The sequence below is a fragment of the Xiphias gladius genome, chromosome 17 (genome assembly GCF_016859285.1).
Source record: "Xiphias gladius isolate SHS-SW01 ecotype Sanya breed wild chromosome 17, ASM1685928v1, whole genome shotgun sequence".
NCBI lineage: Eukaryota > Metazoa > Chordata > Actinopteri > Istiophoriformes > Xiphiidae > Xiphias > Xiphias gladius.
This window is the reverse complement of record NC_053416.1, coordinates 15,290,669-15,308,284: the sequence shown is the minus strand read 5'-3', so window position 1 is coordinate 15,308,284 and position 17,616 is coordinate 15,290,669. Positions and strand designations below refer to the sequence as shown.

Sequence of the window (17,616 nt, the reverse complement as noted above, 5' to 3'; positions counted from 1 at the left end):
TCACCCAGTTCAGGGTTGGTGACGCTTGGCTTTGCCACACAGGAAGAACAACCAGCAGGTTGAGGCTTTGCTGACCGCAGGGCCAGGGAGATTAAAGGCTGAAGGAGCAGGGCAAATGCCGTCGGCATTAACATCACAGAGGAAGCTATTAGTGCTTCCACCTGTCACCTACAGGATAGAGTTCATCTTGTGAGGCTTAAGGTGAAGGAGGGGACAAACATAATGCTGAGAAATGTGTTTGTTTTCCTGAAGTGCTTGTTAAATCGTTTTTTAATTTCAATGTGGATTTCATTTCTTTCGAATATATACTGTATTCAGAAATTGAAGATTTAGGTTACGTATTCATTTTCAAATACATAATCTTGTTTGTGGTTTCTGCATATGGGAGTAAATTCTTTACACGTCAGGACCCCTGATGTGTACAAAACAGTATGTACACGAATAGAAACCCTTTCATAGCTCAAACCTGAGATGCTAATACTGAAATAAATATTACAGTACCGCTTCTATTCACAATGATCTGAATGGATGGATGTTGCCATGAGTATAGAGTCTCCAGTTTTACATTTCCACTGAGCTAAACACCTTTACAGTGATCATGGCATTTGCCTCATGGCCAGACTAGAGTTCCTCGACACAATGCCACTTTTGACAGTGTAATGAAGCCAAATGGGGGATTAGGTTCAGTCTAGCCACCCATGCTCCAGCTGTCAGGTTTCTTGACAGTAGAAGATGTGAATCCTCTGCCAACGTTAGGAGGAAGGAACAGAGGTGTGGCTATCTTCTCCATCTGCAAATATACAACACAAGGCCAAGGGGTTAAATGTGAGGAAACACCGGCATTTAACTATTCTGAAAAATAAATAAAGAAACTTCTTGGCATCTCACTCACATTCTGAGACATTTGTCTTTCCCACCACTGGCCACTCTTTGCCCATCAGGACTCCAGTCCACTGCATAAACCTACACCCACAAGAAACAAGGCAAAGAGTGAGTACGCTAAATACATAGGCTATCAGGAAGCAGAACTTTTCAGGAATCTTATGACATTTTTCCTTCCCTCACCTCATCAGCGTGGCCAGGTAGGTCCATTTTGAGCTTTCCCGTCTTGACGTCCCATACTTTAAGCGTGCTGTCGCTGCTGCCACTGACCAGCAGCCGGCTGTCTGCTGACCATGCCACTTGATACACAGATGCCACATGGCCACGCAGGGACATCAAGTACCTGCAGGTAGGTAGACAAGCAGGCAGAGACATGATTACACAGTGACAGACACACATCTTTGGCCTACAGCACCACCACCTGGACAACAGCAGTATTACACAGAGATTATTTATGATAACTCGTCAAATACCGCACATTGTGGTAGAGATTTTTCCTTACTTTCCAGTGCGTCCGTCCCAGATTTTGATGGATTTATCAAATGAGGCGGAGGCGAGGAGCCTGGTGTCTGGGGAGAAGAGCACTTCGTTGACCAGAGCACTGTGGCCAGTCATCCTGGCCAAAGGCTTCTTGTCTTCTGCAGGGTTCCACAGGAACAAGGTGAAATCATCTGAGCCAGACACCAAGCGCTCTGGAGCTGAACCCTGCAGCAGGAGAACAGGAGTAAGGGCACTGCTACAAGGTGCACACAGACTAAAACACGTCACTACTTCACAACACAATAGTACTTACCCTAACTTTATTATATCTCTTCAAGGCTTTCTCCTTCACCTCTTCCACTGGGGAAAAAAAAAATGCTTGTTACATGAAAATATCCTCTGCAGAATAGCAAAGGTGTTTCTCAGATAGCGTGTTTCTCAGATCAGAACGGACAAGATGAGTTCCCCCTGGGATTTTAATCAAAAGAAGGTGGCAGGCCTTACATGATCCTGTGAGGTCCTGCGGGTTGACAGTGGCAGTTGCGGGCTCAAAAGCACCAGTGCGCAGGACGTAATCTGTGCTGAGAGCCAGGGTGTTCACCCAGTGGGCGTGACCCTGCAGAGTCCTGCACTGGACACCCTGTATCCACAGACAAACATACACAAACATTAAGACTTGCTTTGCCACACAGATGTCTCCTCCCTCTCATTCAGCTCAATCTGTAGCAGCATTTTGTCAAACACACACGCACGCACGTGCACACCCACCCACACGCGCTCACACACACTTACATCTTTGGCTCTCCAGACTTTGACCGTTCGGTCATGAGAGGAAGTGTACAGAAGTCCATCTCCTCCCCACTTCACACAGGTGACTGACTGAGTGTGTCCAGTCAGGATCTTCTCACAACGTCCCAACACGGTGTCCCAGATACGTACTGAGCCGTCCTTAGAGCTACTGGCTAAGTACCGACACTCTGCGTTACTAAATTGGACAGGGAGGGGGAAACAGGCAAACAGTAAATCTGGACAGAATGTTTAAAACAATGTTTCCCAATTCAAAATCAAGTATAGAAGGCCGCAGTCATGATGTCTTGTGCGGGTGAGTGTCTGTTCCACTAGCTTCTGTAACTCAACGCAAGCCCTCATTTAGCGTTTCTTTTATCTGTCAAATAACGACTCATTTGTTAGCATTCAAAAACAAGTACCCTGAAAATTTACCAGTGTGGCAATGTGGGTACTTAAGATCACTGTAATTTGATTTTGTCCATATCCAATTCACCAACTCTCTCTTCTAAAGTCATTTTTTAACTTCTTAGTAGTAATCTCTGCTGTCATATACACCCTTCCCTTCTGCTCTGTCCTGCTGTTATTACAGACATGTCTGAACCAACCACGAGCCCTTGACTGGTCCCTCCATCTCTGTCAAACTGGGGACCTGTGGCTCAGGTCATTCCTGGCAGGAAGTCGAAACGTAGACGTTGTGTCTATGTGGTATGTGCCTTAACCATTGGGACCATTAGGCTACAGAGGCACCCTATATTAGATTCTTCTTCCGAGTAAGGTTATCTTCCAAGGCTGAATTTTAGTTATTTGCCATATTGCAAAAGTTATTTTGAAAATGTTTTCTTACTCCTGGAACAGAACTCAGAAGTTCTGGTGTCACTTTGGCTATCTATATAACAGTGTTTTACTGTTACTGTTTTACTGTTGTGGTACTGTTTTTTTTTTGTGTGTACAAATAATGCAATTACTGTACCATTTTTTCCTAAAAGGAAATCATGGAAGAGCAACACTGACTTGACTGAATGCACAGGTGTCGCTAATAACATTAGCACTAACAATGGCTCCTTTATATTCAAGTGTCCCATTAAGTCATGACAGTGAACCACCATGCACAGAACCAGGACCCTGAAACTGAAGCACCTAAATGGAATTCATCCATTATATTATTTAAATCTGTGTTTTTCCTAATATGACATGTCAAAATGTTTTCCATGAAAAAAAGCCTATAGTTGTTGCAATTTTACAGTTTCACAAGTAAAGTATATCAGCGCAGAAGCTGCGTCTGGATGGGATTTTAGGTGAGCGCTAAAATAATAGGCAACAATTTACAGAAATTAAAAAGTGATGACTTTATGACTCACAGATGGAGAGGTTCCCAGCAGAGCCAAGTGATCCACTTGGTGTGTCCTGTCAAAGTCTTCCCCATTTGTGTACCCGTCACTGGATCCCAAAGACAGATCTACAGCAACATCACCACAAAAACAAAAAAAGGAAAAAAAAAGAAGAGGAAAAATAAAATAAAACATCATGTTCATGGGATACATTAAACGAATACAGATCAAACGAGTGTTGGAAGCATACCTGACTGTTCTTGCACCCTGAAGCCAGTTTCTTGCCATCAGGTGACCAGGCAATGCTCAGTACCCAATGTGTGTGTCCTTAAATAAAGCAGAATACAGCTCATTGTTTGTTTTTATCCTGATGCATAGCAGATCATGATGCCCTACAGGAGTGACTTTATACCTCTGGCAGTGTGGTGGGGCGTCTCCGTCGTCAAGTCCCAAAAACGCACAGTGGTATCACCTGAACCACTGGCCAGATATCTAAAAAAAAACAAAAACAAAAAAAACACAGGGACAACTATATTAACAGAATGTCTAAACCTAACCATGGGGTGTGTCTTTAGAACATTCCCCTCTACTTGCTGTCATATCATAAGGGCTCTCAGATAAATCAGAGTACAAGAAAGCATGAAAACATGAAAATAAATTCTGTATTGGAGTTACTTACTTGCCGGTGGGGCTGAAAGCAGTTGAGATGACAGCCTCTGTGTGTCCCTGTAGTGTGCTTGTACAGCGGACAACAGCTCGAACTCTGAACACAGCCTGAGGCTGGTACACAACTGGCAGGACTTGCTCTGTCTCAACCCCAAGAGTCTTCACACAAGAGCCCAGACTGGACACAACCTCAGCCTCTCCACGCACAAAAAACGCCAGTGGTATTGGCTCTTCCTACAGTGAATAAAAGCAAAAATGAGATAGGTTCACTGGATTCTAAATTTTAGCTTTATATGACTTTACTACATGTGTCCAAGAAAGGTTAAAGCAGAAAGCAGTGTATGGCCTGTGAGGTCTTTCAGTGATGATCTCTTTGTAGGATATTTAAGTGTTTATAAATTGAGGAATAATGAAATCTGCATTTGGGTTCTCAAATACTGATACTTTGATTTGGGATTTACGCTGCTAATTTTACCGGGGAAACAGTGCAAAAAGTGTTCAAGACTACAGTAAGTGACACTGCCATTGTACCATATACTGTATACAGGAATACTAGAATGCTAACCTTTACACTCTGAAACACTGAGACACACATTTCCATTTAAAAGTGAGTATTGTAGATGTGGACAAACACTGGCTAAACATATAAGACTGAAATGCTTTAGTGTGCAGATGTGTACATCCTAATCACACCTTAAATTCTATATTCCTGTGACACAATACCAGCGAGTTACCTTCTGTAGCAGTGCATTGCAGACCAGCTGTAGTTTGTCTGGGGTGATGTCTAGAGGCACGTCAAAAGCCGAACCCAGAACCTCCCCTTCCTCGTCCTGAAACTGGATCAGCAGCCGCTCCACGTCCTCACTGGTCATCTTCTGTTTGGTTTAGATCCTAATCTAACAACAAGAGATCTTTATATAGGTGGAGGTATAAACACCTTATACTTATTTACATTCCTGAAATAGTTGCTTAGTTCCCTGTAGTGTTTTGGAAATCTTTGAATGGTAGTTCCCTGCACATCCAGTCTCTAGTAAGACAGTAGAAGTGGACAAATCATTCTTTAAATGTTGAGGCCCATTGATGCTGCATCACTTAAACCCCAAACCTTGATGTTGTGTTGGCATCAAAATGTCATCAAAATTTAATGAATACAGTTCACTGCGAGGTGCTGTCTTTTCTCAGTTTTGTAAGGAAGGCAACATTATAGCTAGCTAACTAGTGACTTAGGAAGCAAGACAAAGGAACAACAAATTGCAGAGCCTTGTTTAACCTTGTTATTGCAATGATCTGGACCAAACCGCACCACCTGAACTCAACTGTGTAGCGGTTTACTCTTAGCTAGCCTATGCCAACCATGGTCTACGATGTGAACCAATAAAGCTAACTCCGCTAGCTTGCTGTTAGCCAGCATTTTTGGAACCTAACTCCTTTTAGGAGCGATCGAGGGACAGTAAGATAACCGTCGGTTGTCTACACAACTTCGTCTAGTTATATATGACTAGATTATGATTGTATATGCACATAAATGTGTTAAAACCTTACCTTCAGCGAGGTAGCGATATGTTACAACTCCCCACGTGTATAACACCGAAGAGCCTTTAAATGAAAGATCCTGCAGGAGGCTGAAGTTGTCAAACAGTCGACGGATTCTCGCAATGAATTATGGGAGAGTAGAATGGGAACAGGTTCTTGTTGGGTTGCCTTGCTCATCTTAATTTTTTAGGGGGACCGAAGCGCATTGCAAAACGCTGAAGAAAGTAAAAATACGGAGACTCCGTATCTCATAATTATGAGTTTCCGATTTCGAAATTATGAGAAAAGGGTTAAGGTGGTTATCAATCCAATTTGAGAAGACAGATGCATTATGGGTCAGGTTTAGGAGGATATTAATATCACTGAGTAACTTGGATAGATGTTTTTTTTTCGTCTAACCTATTAAGAATATGAGTTTAAATATTAATATAATTGTATTTTTCCAACAGAGTATTTTGGAAATTTTTACATTGAACGTTAAAAGCCTTTTTTTAAATTTTTTTTTTTTTTACAAGTTGCAGTACGCATAAGGTTGCCTATATTTGTTTACATTTTGGAAAATTAAGAACACCAAATTAGCTATCAACAGTTCCTTTTTGCTATGACCATTGGATGTGCTGACAAATTTCGACGGATCACTTTGGAGTCAGTGTCCACGGAACCAATGAAATATTAAAAACCTGATGATCCTCGGGTCCTCAAGTTCTGAAGCGTTCCAATACCTGTCCCATTAGTCTACATGACCTCGTAGTTATGGGATAGTAAGTCACGAGATATGGAAGTCATAATTACGAGATCATTTCTCCATGTTTTTTCTTTTTTGAATGCAATGTGCTTCTGTACAAGAGAAATAGTTTTGTTTATTTAATGAAAACCCCACCTGTTTTGCTTTTCCTAACAAGCCCCAGACGCACTGCAAATCCCTGAAATGTGTCCATAAAAACTTTAAAACAACTGTTGAGAAGTGCTGAGATGAACAGAGCCTGCTGTAGCTTTAATTTAAATTTAGCCTGATTGAAGTATAGTTTATATGGAGAAAGTTGGACTGTAAAGTCATAATCACCCACCAAAATGAAATCGACATACGTTGGTCTCCCTGAGGGGGGTTAAAACATTTGCATCGAGAGGGAAACAGAAGTCCTGCTCGCAGATTTCACTTCGATCACAGATGAACTTGAAAGGCATTTTCCTGCGTTTCCCTTACAAACAACATGTACTTCATATATCTCATTACCACAATGAACCAAATAATCCCACAACACATCCTACGTGCTGATTGTGTTCTGTTGCTGTGATATTATTCACTCTATCAATCAGTCAACCAAATATACACAAGTTCACTATAACACACATGCACACACACAGAAATGTTGACACTTTTTCTTTTTTTTGACAACAATCATCATTTTTGCATTGGAATAGAAAAGACATCATGTATTGCACTAATATAGGAAACTACAGTTAAGGAGTTTAGAGCAAGATGGATAAATAATTCATTCAAATCTTTTAAATCCAGGTAAATTCAAAATATAATCCTATTATGATTCTGTTCACTGCCTTAGAGTCTGTCATGATACATGTTAGACTTATATTACTGCATATATGATTTGCAGATCTTTCTTACACTTACTGTATAGCTCTCTGCGCTGGCACTATTGTAGACCAAACCAAAACATAAAAATGTATTTTCAAATACTATATGACCAATGACTTATTAACCTGCACTACTTTCAAAAACCAAACTTAACTATGGCTTTTGTTTTTAAAGCAGCTGTGTAGTTTGGCATGTTTATTCCTATATTTTCTGCTCTAACAGGCAAAAGAAAAGGCCTGAGGAGGTCGGCTACTAATTACAGTGATAAACGTTTTTCGCAGAGAGACTGTTCCAGCAAGACTGAACTTGACTTGAGGGGAACTCCTTAAAGGCAAAAGTCGGCAACAGCAAATTAAAGTTTCTAATCCTTGTGCTGAGACAGTGTGGTGGCCATTATTTAATGACTGAGTCAGTTTATCCAGTAGATGATGGAGTTGATCTTGGGGCCTTTGAAAGTCTGAATCAGTTCTGTGGGAATTTGCAGGGGAGAGGAACCCAATGTGGCACTGCAGGGAAACTGCTCTCATTTGTTGAGCCCGTTGATGTCCTCAGGAACGAGGCCTTCCATAACTGCACGCTTTGACTCCAGGATCTGCAAGATCAAACATGTGAATATTAGAAACACCTCTAGATATAACTGAGTCCACTAAAACACCACCACTAACTATGATCTCACTGCTAAAACATATAAGTAAAGTAACACCTCTATGAAAGAATTCTCCATTAAGAGCCTTAGGGGAAGAATCTTATTTTTGTTGTTGATGACAGTAAATGTCTTAATATGTTAATGGGTACACATATCCCCAGAAAGTTTGTAGGATGCTCTTAGGCTGGAGATATCATTTTTTTTATTTGTAGTTAATTTTTTCTTAACAATCACTTATAGAAAGTGTGCTTTGCACTATTTGCTAGCACAGATTTCAGTGTTAGTCAAGCCCTCTTCTATTTCTGGCATTATTCTAACAGTGAATGCTAATGAGCACAGACTGAAGTCTCTTAAAAGAATTAAAACACGCTTCTTCGAAGTGAAGAAACAATAGTAAGGTACTGAAAGATGGTAAGTAAGTGGTAAGAAAAACCATGATGTAATCGCTGTGCACTCACCTGGAATACAGCGCTGAAGCCGAGGATGCTTTGCATGTTTGTACTGTAGTAACCCAAAAGATACTGTCCACCTAGCAGAGGGATCTCATCCTTATCCACAGATATCTGTAACCAAAACACACACGCTTCTATTAATGAAGGCTGCACCCATACTTTGTACTTTATTTTCATTGTAAACAGTTTCTAAACGTTATAGAAACGCCTCACTTTCACTTTACCTGTATGACTTCATTTGTCTCTGGCAGCTCATCCTCTCTAACCCAAACGAAGGTTTCATAGTCGGATGCACTCTTGAATCCCACCTGCAGGACATCAACCCCATGAGTTCAGATCTGTCTTGTATCATATTGTTCGTTTTTTCTTTTGTTTTTTTTCCCCCTCTGTGTCAGTCCCAGTACCTTGTACAGGCCAATCCAGTCCCACGTGGAGGACATGAAGTCCTCTTGGACGGTGTAGTTGAGAAGTGCATCCTGGTCGGCGCTCCACACACCTACAGGAGAGATGTGCACCAGTGGTGTGTCAAAGCACTTCCTCAGCTGTGGGAAAAACAAGAGGAAGAGGAGTTTTAACAATGCAGCAAAAATTCCTTCACTTAGTGGAGGTATTAGAATGAAAGAAACAAACTTATAACAGTAAGTCTGCTTTCACCTCCAGACTGAAGGTTGCAATGACAGGCTTGTGGTCACTGACTCCATAGCTCATGTCACTGGTGTATTTATCCTGGGTGACCAGAATTGGATACTCATCTTGTCCATCATCAGTAGAAGTCGATGCTCTCTCATCATCATCCTCGGGTGGCGGGGTTTTGGGTTTGATGCGCCAGAGGATCCGATCTGTCCAGGCCGGTTTCCTTTTCTTGCCACTGAGCAAAGCAAAGGCGAGTGTTGATACCACAGTTTGAAAATGAGTTGAATTCTCTGTTTCTAATGCTTACCCGATATGTCACATATCCATTTGTGTCTATCCATTTCAACTTTTCTAGCAATTCTGATTCTTATTCAGATATTTTGGAAACGATGCTGTTAAAGAATTCAAACCAGACACACATACACACACACACACACACACACACATGCAATGCAGAGTTAGACAGCACCTACAATGTAGCATGCTGCGGAGAAATGATGGATGCCATTAGTGGACAGTACCATCTGACATGTTATTACAACTCATGTCTACACACATTCACTATAAAAAGCAACAGACACATTATGCAGGATCAAACAGTGGGGGGCTGGGGGCAGGAAGGGGCTGTCTAAGATCTGATGAATTTGCAGATCATGTCTGAAATTCATCCAGGTTATAATGTTTACTTAACCCCTTTGTGTCTTGTCATTTATATCAGTGTCTCCAGTTATTTTTTTGTAACTGTACGTTATATGTATATAACCTAATCTATGTATATAACAGCCTTACAGGGCATATCTATGGAGACACCCACCTTGGTGGGTCTAGCTCCCTGTGCCAGGCCCCCAGCCAGACAGAGAGAAGCCCCCAGGTGAGGGAGGTGAGGAGGAAGAAGAGGGTGGTGCTGCAGCGCTGCAGGGGCCTGGGTCTGTACATGGTTAGGGGCAGCGCCACAGTGCTCTTTCTGAGAGAGACACATACATGGTGCTAGTGTCAAGGATGGATATACTTCATAGAGAGAGCTGCTCCCAATTTCATCTATATATCAAGGTTTACTGCTTTGGCTGCGTTGGTTTTCTGTTTAGTGTGTCTCAGGGGTTACTTGTTTAATTTCACCTAAAGATGTGGCGGCAGAAGTTTCGGGAAAGAGGACAGATGGTGCAGTGACTAAGAAATACTGTAGGGGAATGTGGGGCATGCAACATAAAAAAATGGTGTGTCTTACTTAAAACCAAACCATGTCTTCGGAGAGCTGTGCAAAATTCATATGGAAACAAGAGCACAGATGAAGTTTGGGTGCATGTTTGGGAAGTGTGTGTCTATGTCTAATATCTATACTTGTTTGAAGCTCAAGTTACCTGGTATCATAGGTGTCAGAGTTACGGTCAAACTTGTAGGTGGGTTTAAAATTCAATGGCCCTTCCTCAAATTCCTGCAGGAACGGTTCCTTCCTCTTCATCATGATGAGCTGCGATAAATGAAATAAGTTGGCAAGTGTGCATCATAGTGTGCATGTGTGCGGGTGCTCATTTTGGCACATTACCTGGTCTCTGTCCCACAGCAAATTAAGGCGTCCACTGTTTATGGATGAGCGGAGGAAATGCAAACCATGGTCTGCAATACGGAAGTTCAGGTCACCGAACCAGAACACCACCCTGTGAGAGAGGGATGGAACCTAGTTTTACCTGCTGTACAGCAACCCTCAGTACAAATATTTCACTGTGTGAATGTGTGTGTGCTGACTTGTGGTCCCGAATGTGTGGGGTGTCGTCGATGTCAAAGTCTTGCACCTCCAGGATGTGCTCAAACTCATCAACACGCTGCAGGGCGTAGTTCATGTGAGCTGCTAGGTGACAGTTGAGGAAGCACACCATGTGGCCGTAGAAGGAAAAACGCACTGTCACTCCTCCTTTATTACCCTGACAGAGATAAACAGAAGAGGATGTTGAATATAGTAAGTGAAGTGAAAGATAAAGTGGATTTCCAAAGACTCAAACAATAAGGTCATAGTCATATATTTTTTTTATCTTTCAGGAAAAATGAATGCAGACCAATCATAAGTAAAAATACAGATTCATTTTACTGCAGTATTTACTAGAAGTTATTATAGTATTTTAAAAACCACCTTTGAATCCCCATTTTTACCATGATTAAAAAAAGTGTTTGCATTAATTCAATCAGATGATGTTTTTTTCTTTAACTTTAATTATGGATTATACCATTTGTCATGCAAGTGTTTGCCCCAGTGTAGCAGTTATACCATTTCATTCAGTCAGAGCTGTTGTACATTCCACTACACAAACACAAAGGGTCTTTCATAATGTCTTTAAACTCTCCAGCATCTGATGCCAGTGGAAGTCCTGGTGTGCAGAGTTAAACAGTGTCGCTGTCTATGAGGTTCAGGGCTAACCAGTGCTCCCATTGTGATTTCCTACCCAGTAGCCGAAGATGCCGGTACGAGTGTAGGTGGTCTGGATGTTTCTGATGTAGGGGAGGTGAATTTGTTTGGCAAAAACCAGCAGCAGCAAACCCTGCATCCTCACTGATGTGACCTAGACACAGATAGAGATAGTGAGAGATTTTATGAATTGATTGTATTCCTATTCAAAAATATTTCCTTTTTATTCCTATTCCTATACATTTTTGATTAATTGAGTTTCAAATAATATAGATGCAATACCATTCTTGTATTATGTGAGAATATGTAAATATACAGATAAAACAAAATATATTGCATTAAAAATACAACCAAATAAATGAAATACTAAAAATCTCAAAATGTAAAAGATTTATATAACCACCAGACAATATTAAAGTAATATCATCTGGTGGTTATATAAATCTTTTTTTACAGTAGCCTTCAGGACACTGCTTTTTATACAAGCTTTTAAACTACACAGATTTCTTCATACACTCTTATTTATACCAGCCCACACACTACTATTCCCTTGTCCTCCCTTTGTCTGCTCTCACCTTGACGAATCCTCTGGGTGCCAGTGTGTCCATGAAGACGTGGCTCCAGGAGTCCTCCACTAACAGGTCTGAGATGAACCTCACAGGCGTGGCATTCACCTCCTGCAGGCTGACACACACCAACACCAATGAAGGACAAACACTGGCACAGAGGCGTCTGTAATCCTGCTGCTTTGAGCCAGTGTGACAAATTAAAGCCCAGTTTCCAGATTGTTGTTGCTCACCCAATCACGTAGAGATCTGTGGGGGGCTGGACATCTAGTTGCAGCAAAGAGGTAACGTCTTCAGGAGGCTCTGCTGTGGCCACATTCCAGGTCACCATGTGCAGCCTGTCGGTGTGTGTTTTGGGTTAATGAAAGAAATTGATCAAAGTGATGGAAAAACAGACAAAATTGACAAATTACAAGTTACATTTACCCTTCAGTTTTTATCACACTAGATTCAGTGTTATTGTATTCTAATTTCCATGATTAGTAAAAATACACAACACATTAATAATAATAATAATAATAATAATTTACTTTTTTAACATCCACATTTTTTAAATCTTATATGGTAAATTGGAAACCGGTAAGAAGGGTCAAACTGTTAAAAAACCCAGACATGATACAGATAAATTTCATCTTAAGCTCCTGTCAGTTTCTGCGCCTCTTGATCTTAACAGTTTAGCTTTTAAAACACGACTTCTTTTTTCCGTTGTGCTGAAGGCAAGTCAGTAAAATAAGTGCTTGATTATTTCAGAGAACTCAAACACCTCCTCTGTGTGTGTGTATCTGTGTAAACTTGTATACGCATGAGTAACCATGTGCACATGTAAACCTGAAGGCATCTGTGGGGATGTAGCGTCCGCAGAGCTGAAACGCTTCATCCAGCGTGCGGGACACTTCTTCACTGGCCTCATCGTCAGAGCTCATGTCCTCTATGCAGGTCAGCAGCTGGGACAAACGCTGACGGAGGAGCATCTTGGACCTCGAGCCCTGAGATGCTGAACTGCTCATGCTGTCTGACCGCACACGTGGACTGTCTGTCAAGGGGTCCATCTTTGGATCTTGGACTGAAAAAGGGTCTTCGTGGTGTTAGCTTTGTTACCTATTTGTCCCACAGGCCAGGAAGGTTGTTTTCAGATTACTCAAATAAAAAAATAAAAAAAAGCTGTATTACAAGGGCAAACAAGCAAGTTCCAGTGGACAAAATGCTTTTGGCTTGATTCCTCCTCAGACTTCTCTGGTTGCTTTGGTTGCAGCCAACTGATGCGAGAGGCCTCCACTCTGCTCAGGCCACTGGAAGTAACATGAGTCGTTTCCCTGTTAGTCAAATCCCTCTGCCTGTGCCTCAGGGAGTTCCTGTTTTAAGTCTTTCAAACTGACCAGGATGCAAAACTGAAAAGCCCAGGGTGAAGTGCGTCTGTGTTGGTGTAGTCCCTTCTGTGGCAGAGTCCTGTGTGGTCATGCAGCGATGGAGCAACAACTGACAAAGCAGTGGGGTCGACTCAGGAATGTGGGAAAGAATGAGTCCGATTTGGACTCTAATCGCTGGCATGTGAACGTGTGTGTGTTTGTCTTTGAGTGTGTGTAGTCACAGGGAGCAGAAGAGGAGGACTTGAGGCTGATCCTCCATCTTTGTGAGTATTGTTGCAAGACTTGGGCAACCCTTTAGATCCCTAAGAGGTTTAATACCAGCCTTTTTCTGCAGCAGCTGAGTACACTGAACAATCCATGTAACCCCGCAATTACAGCCCTGCATTAGTGGGGGGACATCAGTACACAATAGCATTAGCTTCTTTTGGCCTCAATCCAGTCTCTCCTCATATGGGTGAAAGGTTATCTGTGGAGTTTTGTAAGCTCTGACAGAGACGTTTTAGTGTTTTGTTTTTTTAAAATAACGAAACCTCAAATAACTACATTATTGTGAGATTTTATTGTTGCAGTACAGTTAATAGTGGAATAATGACATAATATATCTAGAAGCACATAATACATGATGTAATCAGCAACTTGCAAACATTTTGCCTAATACTTAAATGGTTTAAAGATTTCAAAACCATGAATGAGATGATGATAATACTTTCATGACTAGGATTAGAAACCGTAAGAGAATGAACTCAAGCCCCTCATTCGTTCACGGGTGCCTTTTACCATTTAGAGATACTGGACTACGGTAAAATGATTTTCTCCAATAAATGTACGGCATTTTGAATTTTAAATTCCTCATAATTTTCTTTAGCAAATTTACAAATTAAATTTTACCCCGCTGCCATCACTGGTTAATGACAAATTCAATCTGACTAATTTAAGACAGGTGTTTAGGTCTTCAAACATTGGCTATCTGATTCTGAAACTATGGAGTGAATCACAGTGTAGCTGTAATGACTGATAGGAACTCATGGTATCAAAAAGCGATGGAAAGTAATGACATTGCATTATCTTGGGGATTACGCAGTTACATACAACTTTAGATGATATTTGATTTACTTTGAAAAACAATTCTGAGTAAGTAACAGTAATAGTAGTATTTTTTTAGAGAACTGTGGGGGACAATACAGTATAAGGAAAATGAGGGATGGAAACAAGCTCGGAGCAAAGAAACTACCAGAGAAATCGCCCCAGTTCTCTATGCTACAGGATGTAACAGTGTCACATGCAGAGACTTAGGGCACATTCTTTAGCAAGCACATGTGGGGGTTCACCAGTCCAGTGAGAAATGATGAACGGGAAACTGTATAAGTTTTATCACAGAGTCCGTAAAAGACTCAGAACCAGCAGCCACAAAGCTTGACTGAAACTTATGAAAGTTGGGCAATTCAGCCATGCTGGAGGGTTACACCTTCTTTTTCTGAACTCTCTCTGTCTCTACATACACCTTTTTCTGCCCGAAGTCTGTCTCTTTCACAGTTACTTTCCTCACTATTTTCCCTCTCTTGTTCCTTGGCAAAGAGGAAGAAGAAGAAGAAGAAGAAGAAGAAGATGATGATGAAGAAAAAGAAAAGGTCTGAATGGGAGAAAAAGGTGACAGGATGCTGATCTTACCTGCACTTGTCTCTCCCACCACTTTGAAATCTTCCAGTGCTCATTTCCCCCCCTGTAGGCACACACAAACGCACATACGCCTAAACAAACTGTAAAAAAAACAGGAAACACTCATACCAAGCCCAATAATAGACCGGAGCCCAATAAAACGGACAAAGGCAAACCTGACAGGAATGCCTGAAAGTCATTTCTGAAATGGCTTTGTAATCACGTCTAATCACGGTTAGCTTCATCCACGTTAAAGTGACAGTGCCCTGAAGGTCACATGTACAAACGGAAACACTTTGCTTGAGAGCCATTTTTAGAACAGACTTTGTAAAAGTCGATCAAAATGTTTCCTGATGTATAGAAGTGATTTTCGTTTTATACACTGTTACAAGGTAAACATCCGGCTGTGGGGTCCTATCCTAGCTAAAAACAAAAGATGCCAGTGAAAATGGGCCAATAACGCATACCGCAGGAACACTGCAGGGTATGAATATTGATATTCATTCAAGAATGTACATAATGAGCATGTGGTTGGCCGGTCTACCACTGAAATCCAAAGCAGAAGAGCAGTACTTTGAGGCCGTTAAACCATATACAGTGTTGATAGGGTAATTATCAGGAAACTCCTCACCATTTTGCGATTAATTTTGTAACAGGCACATGTACACACATGTGCCTGTCATTTGGGAGGACATCGTTTTGACTTAATTGATTTTTTTGGCCTCTTGGGGGCAGCATAACAAGCTGCAGACACATGGCTAATGTCCTGTTAACAAAACAATGAGCTTTCACACGCTGAAATGCTCCACACAGCTGAGGGTAACATAGTCAACGGATCCTCTGTTATTATAGAAACATTGTTTGGTGAAGTTTTAACCATAGTTTAACCATAGTTCTGCCTAAAGCCGGGCCACCTCAACCTTTGCGCTAATACTAACAGTCATAAGCTTAAATTAAATGATTGACCTTACGCAGACCGATTTTTATGGTTCCACCGGGTGAAACGTGAGTTCCCAAAGTGAGACTGTGAATACGTAAACACACACACAGCTACACACAGACTAATTGAGACGCTGGGCTTGTTGTAACATCAGACTGGCAATGACAACTTGTTAAATATTCCTGGTAGATTTTTCCAAAAAATGCCTCAATATAGTATTTTATAGTTTTCAGAATAATGCAAGGATCCATCCATTTTAATCACATGTAACCCATGAAGTTCAATATTTGTTTTTTTTTCTCAAACCCTCCAAATCCGTTGATTGCCTAGTGTTTAACACTGTGTTCTTCGACCCCGCAGGACAGTTCTACCTGTTTATGACCTTTATGAACCATCACCCCTCCAAAGAGCCAAAGAGAATGAAACAGCTTTGAACACTAACACTATTACTTAAATCTGTTCCAGAAAAATATAGATAACAACCAGTAAATGATGCGTACGTAGCAAGCCATATACTGCTCTATAAACTTGAGAAAGGCGCGTACTTTGGTGTACTTAATCCAAAGTCTCAGTCTCTTTGAATGACAGATTTTTTTTCTTTTTAAACAGCCTGCTGAAAACAAAAAAACACCATCATCCATTCGGTAAAATACCTTTCTCTGTGCGTCTCTCTTGTGGTCTCCGGAAAAAACTGCAGATTCCGTGTGCACAGATGACAAAGATCTCCAAAGGGGATTCGAGAGACTGGATCTGCTTTCCTACGATGAGTCCCGTTGTTTGACTGTTTCTTCTCTTTTTGGTTCCCTCACTTTGTTCTCAGCTGTTCCTCGTCTGGGTGCAAGGTCCCACACACGACCTGCTCTGGACTTAAAGCTGAACATCGGATCAAGCTATTATCCCAGGTTGGCTAACAATCCAGTGAGAAAGTATTATCTTATTCATGAATGGACATGTCTGTTTATTGAATGTGACCATGACGCATGGCATTTGTTGCATTAAAGCCCTCTTTGTATGTTAATAAATAATCCTTCACTTTATTAGAGGTATGGAATGTGTAGGGGGCTCTGTTTTCTGTGTGCCATTTCAGTTTAAATACAGTAAATCCTATAATTTCTCCTGAAGAGCAGTGACTCTGGACATTTTTTTTTTTTCAATGAAAAGCTCTGGTGGTAATGAAGTGACACATGGTAGTTGAAAACATTTGATTTCTTATGTCCGGAATTAAAATATTTTAGTATTGAATAGCACTGCATTGTTTTCATTTTTATGAAATAAAACATAAATAATTATTTTATCATGTATTAAAGACACACAACCAGTTTTCACCATGTTTATTTTTTTCAAACTACTAAAAAGGTTTGTATGTGGAGAGTCTTTACCATCTAACGGTGCATGCTGGGAAGTCTGCTAATATGCTAGTTTTATTTCTTTAAAACTTAATTCAGTGAGTTGAGGGAACCATCAGCAGTTCATTCATTCAACTCATCATTTCAAGTCAGAGGAACTCATGTTTATAAATTCTGAATTGGTCTAAAAGTATTATTAACAAAAAATAACAAAAAGTATGTATTGGTGTTAAGATAACAAGAAAAGATGAGTTGATTCCACTAAATTTCTGAATGATGTTTTACAGTCCACTCATTGGAAAAGTAGAGGGTGCAGTCCTTCATTATTGTATTCTGTTAC

The 17,616-nt window shown here is 40.9% G+C and overlaps 2 protein-coding genes across 3 annotated transcripts; both read right to left on the bottom strand.

The window, feature by feature from the left end:
- Positions 1 to 237: 237 nt before the first annotated feature.
- nle1 (notchless homolog 1 (Drosophila)) lies at positions 238 to 5,970 on the bottom strand. 2 transcript variants are annotated; one of them, XM_040151569.1, is made up of 13 exons: positions 5,688 to 5,970; positions 4,880 to 5,036; positions 4,159 to 4,379; positions 3,892 to 3,971; positions 3,730 to 3,806; positions 3,510 to 3,607; positions 2,155 to 2,347; positions 1,867 to 2,002; positions 1,676 to 1,722; positions 1,385 to 1,587; positions 1,066 to 1,225; positions 893 to 963; positions 238 to 790 (listed from the first exon to the last, which is right to left on the bottom strand). In XM_040151569.1, the coding sequence occupies exons 2-13, from the start codon at positions 5,015 to 5,017 to the stop codon at positions 778 to 780; spliced, it is 1,437 nt and encodes a 478-aa protein (XP_040007503.1). In that variant the 5' UTR covers positions 5,018 to 5,036; positions 5,688 to 5,970; the 3' UTR covers positions 238 to 777. The 2 variants fall into 2 exon arrangements, with proteins under 2 accessions (XP_040007503.1, XP_040007502.1); XM_040151568.1 differs by having other exon boundaries at positions 4,880 to 5,041; positions 5,688 to 5,969.
- Positions 5,971 to 7,637: 1,667 nt separating this feature from the next.
- On the bottom strand, positions 7,638 to 13,016 carry inpp5kb (inositol polyphosphate-5-phosphatase Kb). Its single transcript, XM_040151118.1, has 13 exons — positions 12,796 to 13,016; positions 12,201 to 12,305; positions 11,977 to 12,085; positions 11,439 to 11,555; positions 10,747 to 10,922; positions 10,547 to 10,658; positions 10,362 to 10,471; positions 10,229 to 10,255; positions 9,025 to 9,238; positions 8,775 to 8,912; positions 8,595 to 8,678; positions 8,377 to 8,481; positions 7,638 to 7,864 (listed from the first exon to the last, which is right to left on the bottom strand). The coding sequence occupies exons 1-13, from the start codon at positions 13,014 to 13,016 to the stop codon at positions 7,796 to 7,798; spliced, it is 1,587 nt and encodes a 528-aa protein (XP_040007052.1). The 3' UTR covers positions 7,638 to 7,795.
- Positions 13,017 to 17,616: the final 4,600 nt, after the last annotated feature.

Bases quoted from the DNA above. Each gene is read 5' to 3' on its own strand.
- nle1 (XM_040151569.1), bottom strand. From the start codon at position 5,017: ATGACCAGTGAGGACGTGGAGCGGCTGCTGATCCAGTTTCAGGACGAG. The intron at 4,380-4,879 runs GTAACTCGCTGG...TATTCACTGTAG, and splicing joins GCAATGCACTGCTACAGAAG to GAAGAGCCAATACCACTGGC. The intron at 1,226-1,384 runs GTAAGGAAAAAT...ACCTACCTGCAG, and splicing joins TGGGACGGACGCACTGGAAA to GTACTTGATGTCCCTGCGTG.
- inpp5kb (XM_040151118.1), bottom strand. From the start codon at position 13,016: ATGGACCCCTTGACAGACAGTCCACGTGTGCGGTCAGACAGCATGAGC. The intron at 12,306-12,795 runs GTTTACATGTGC...ACACACCGACAG, and splicing joins ATCCCCACAGATGCCTTCAG to GCTGCACATGGTGACCTGGA. The intron at 9,239-10,228 runs GTAAGACACACC...TGCTTTGCTCAG, and splicing joins AAGACATGGTTTGGTTTTAA to TGGCAAGAAAAGGAAACCGG.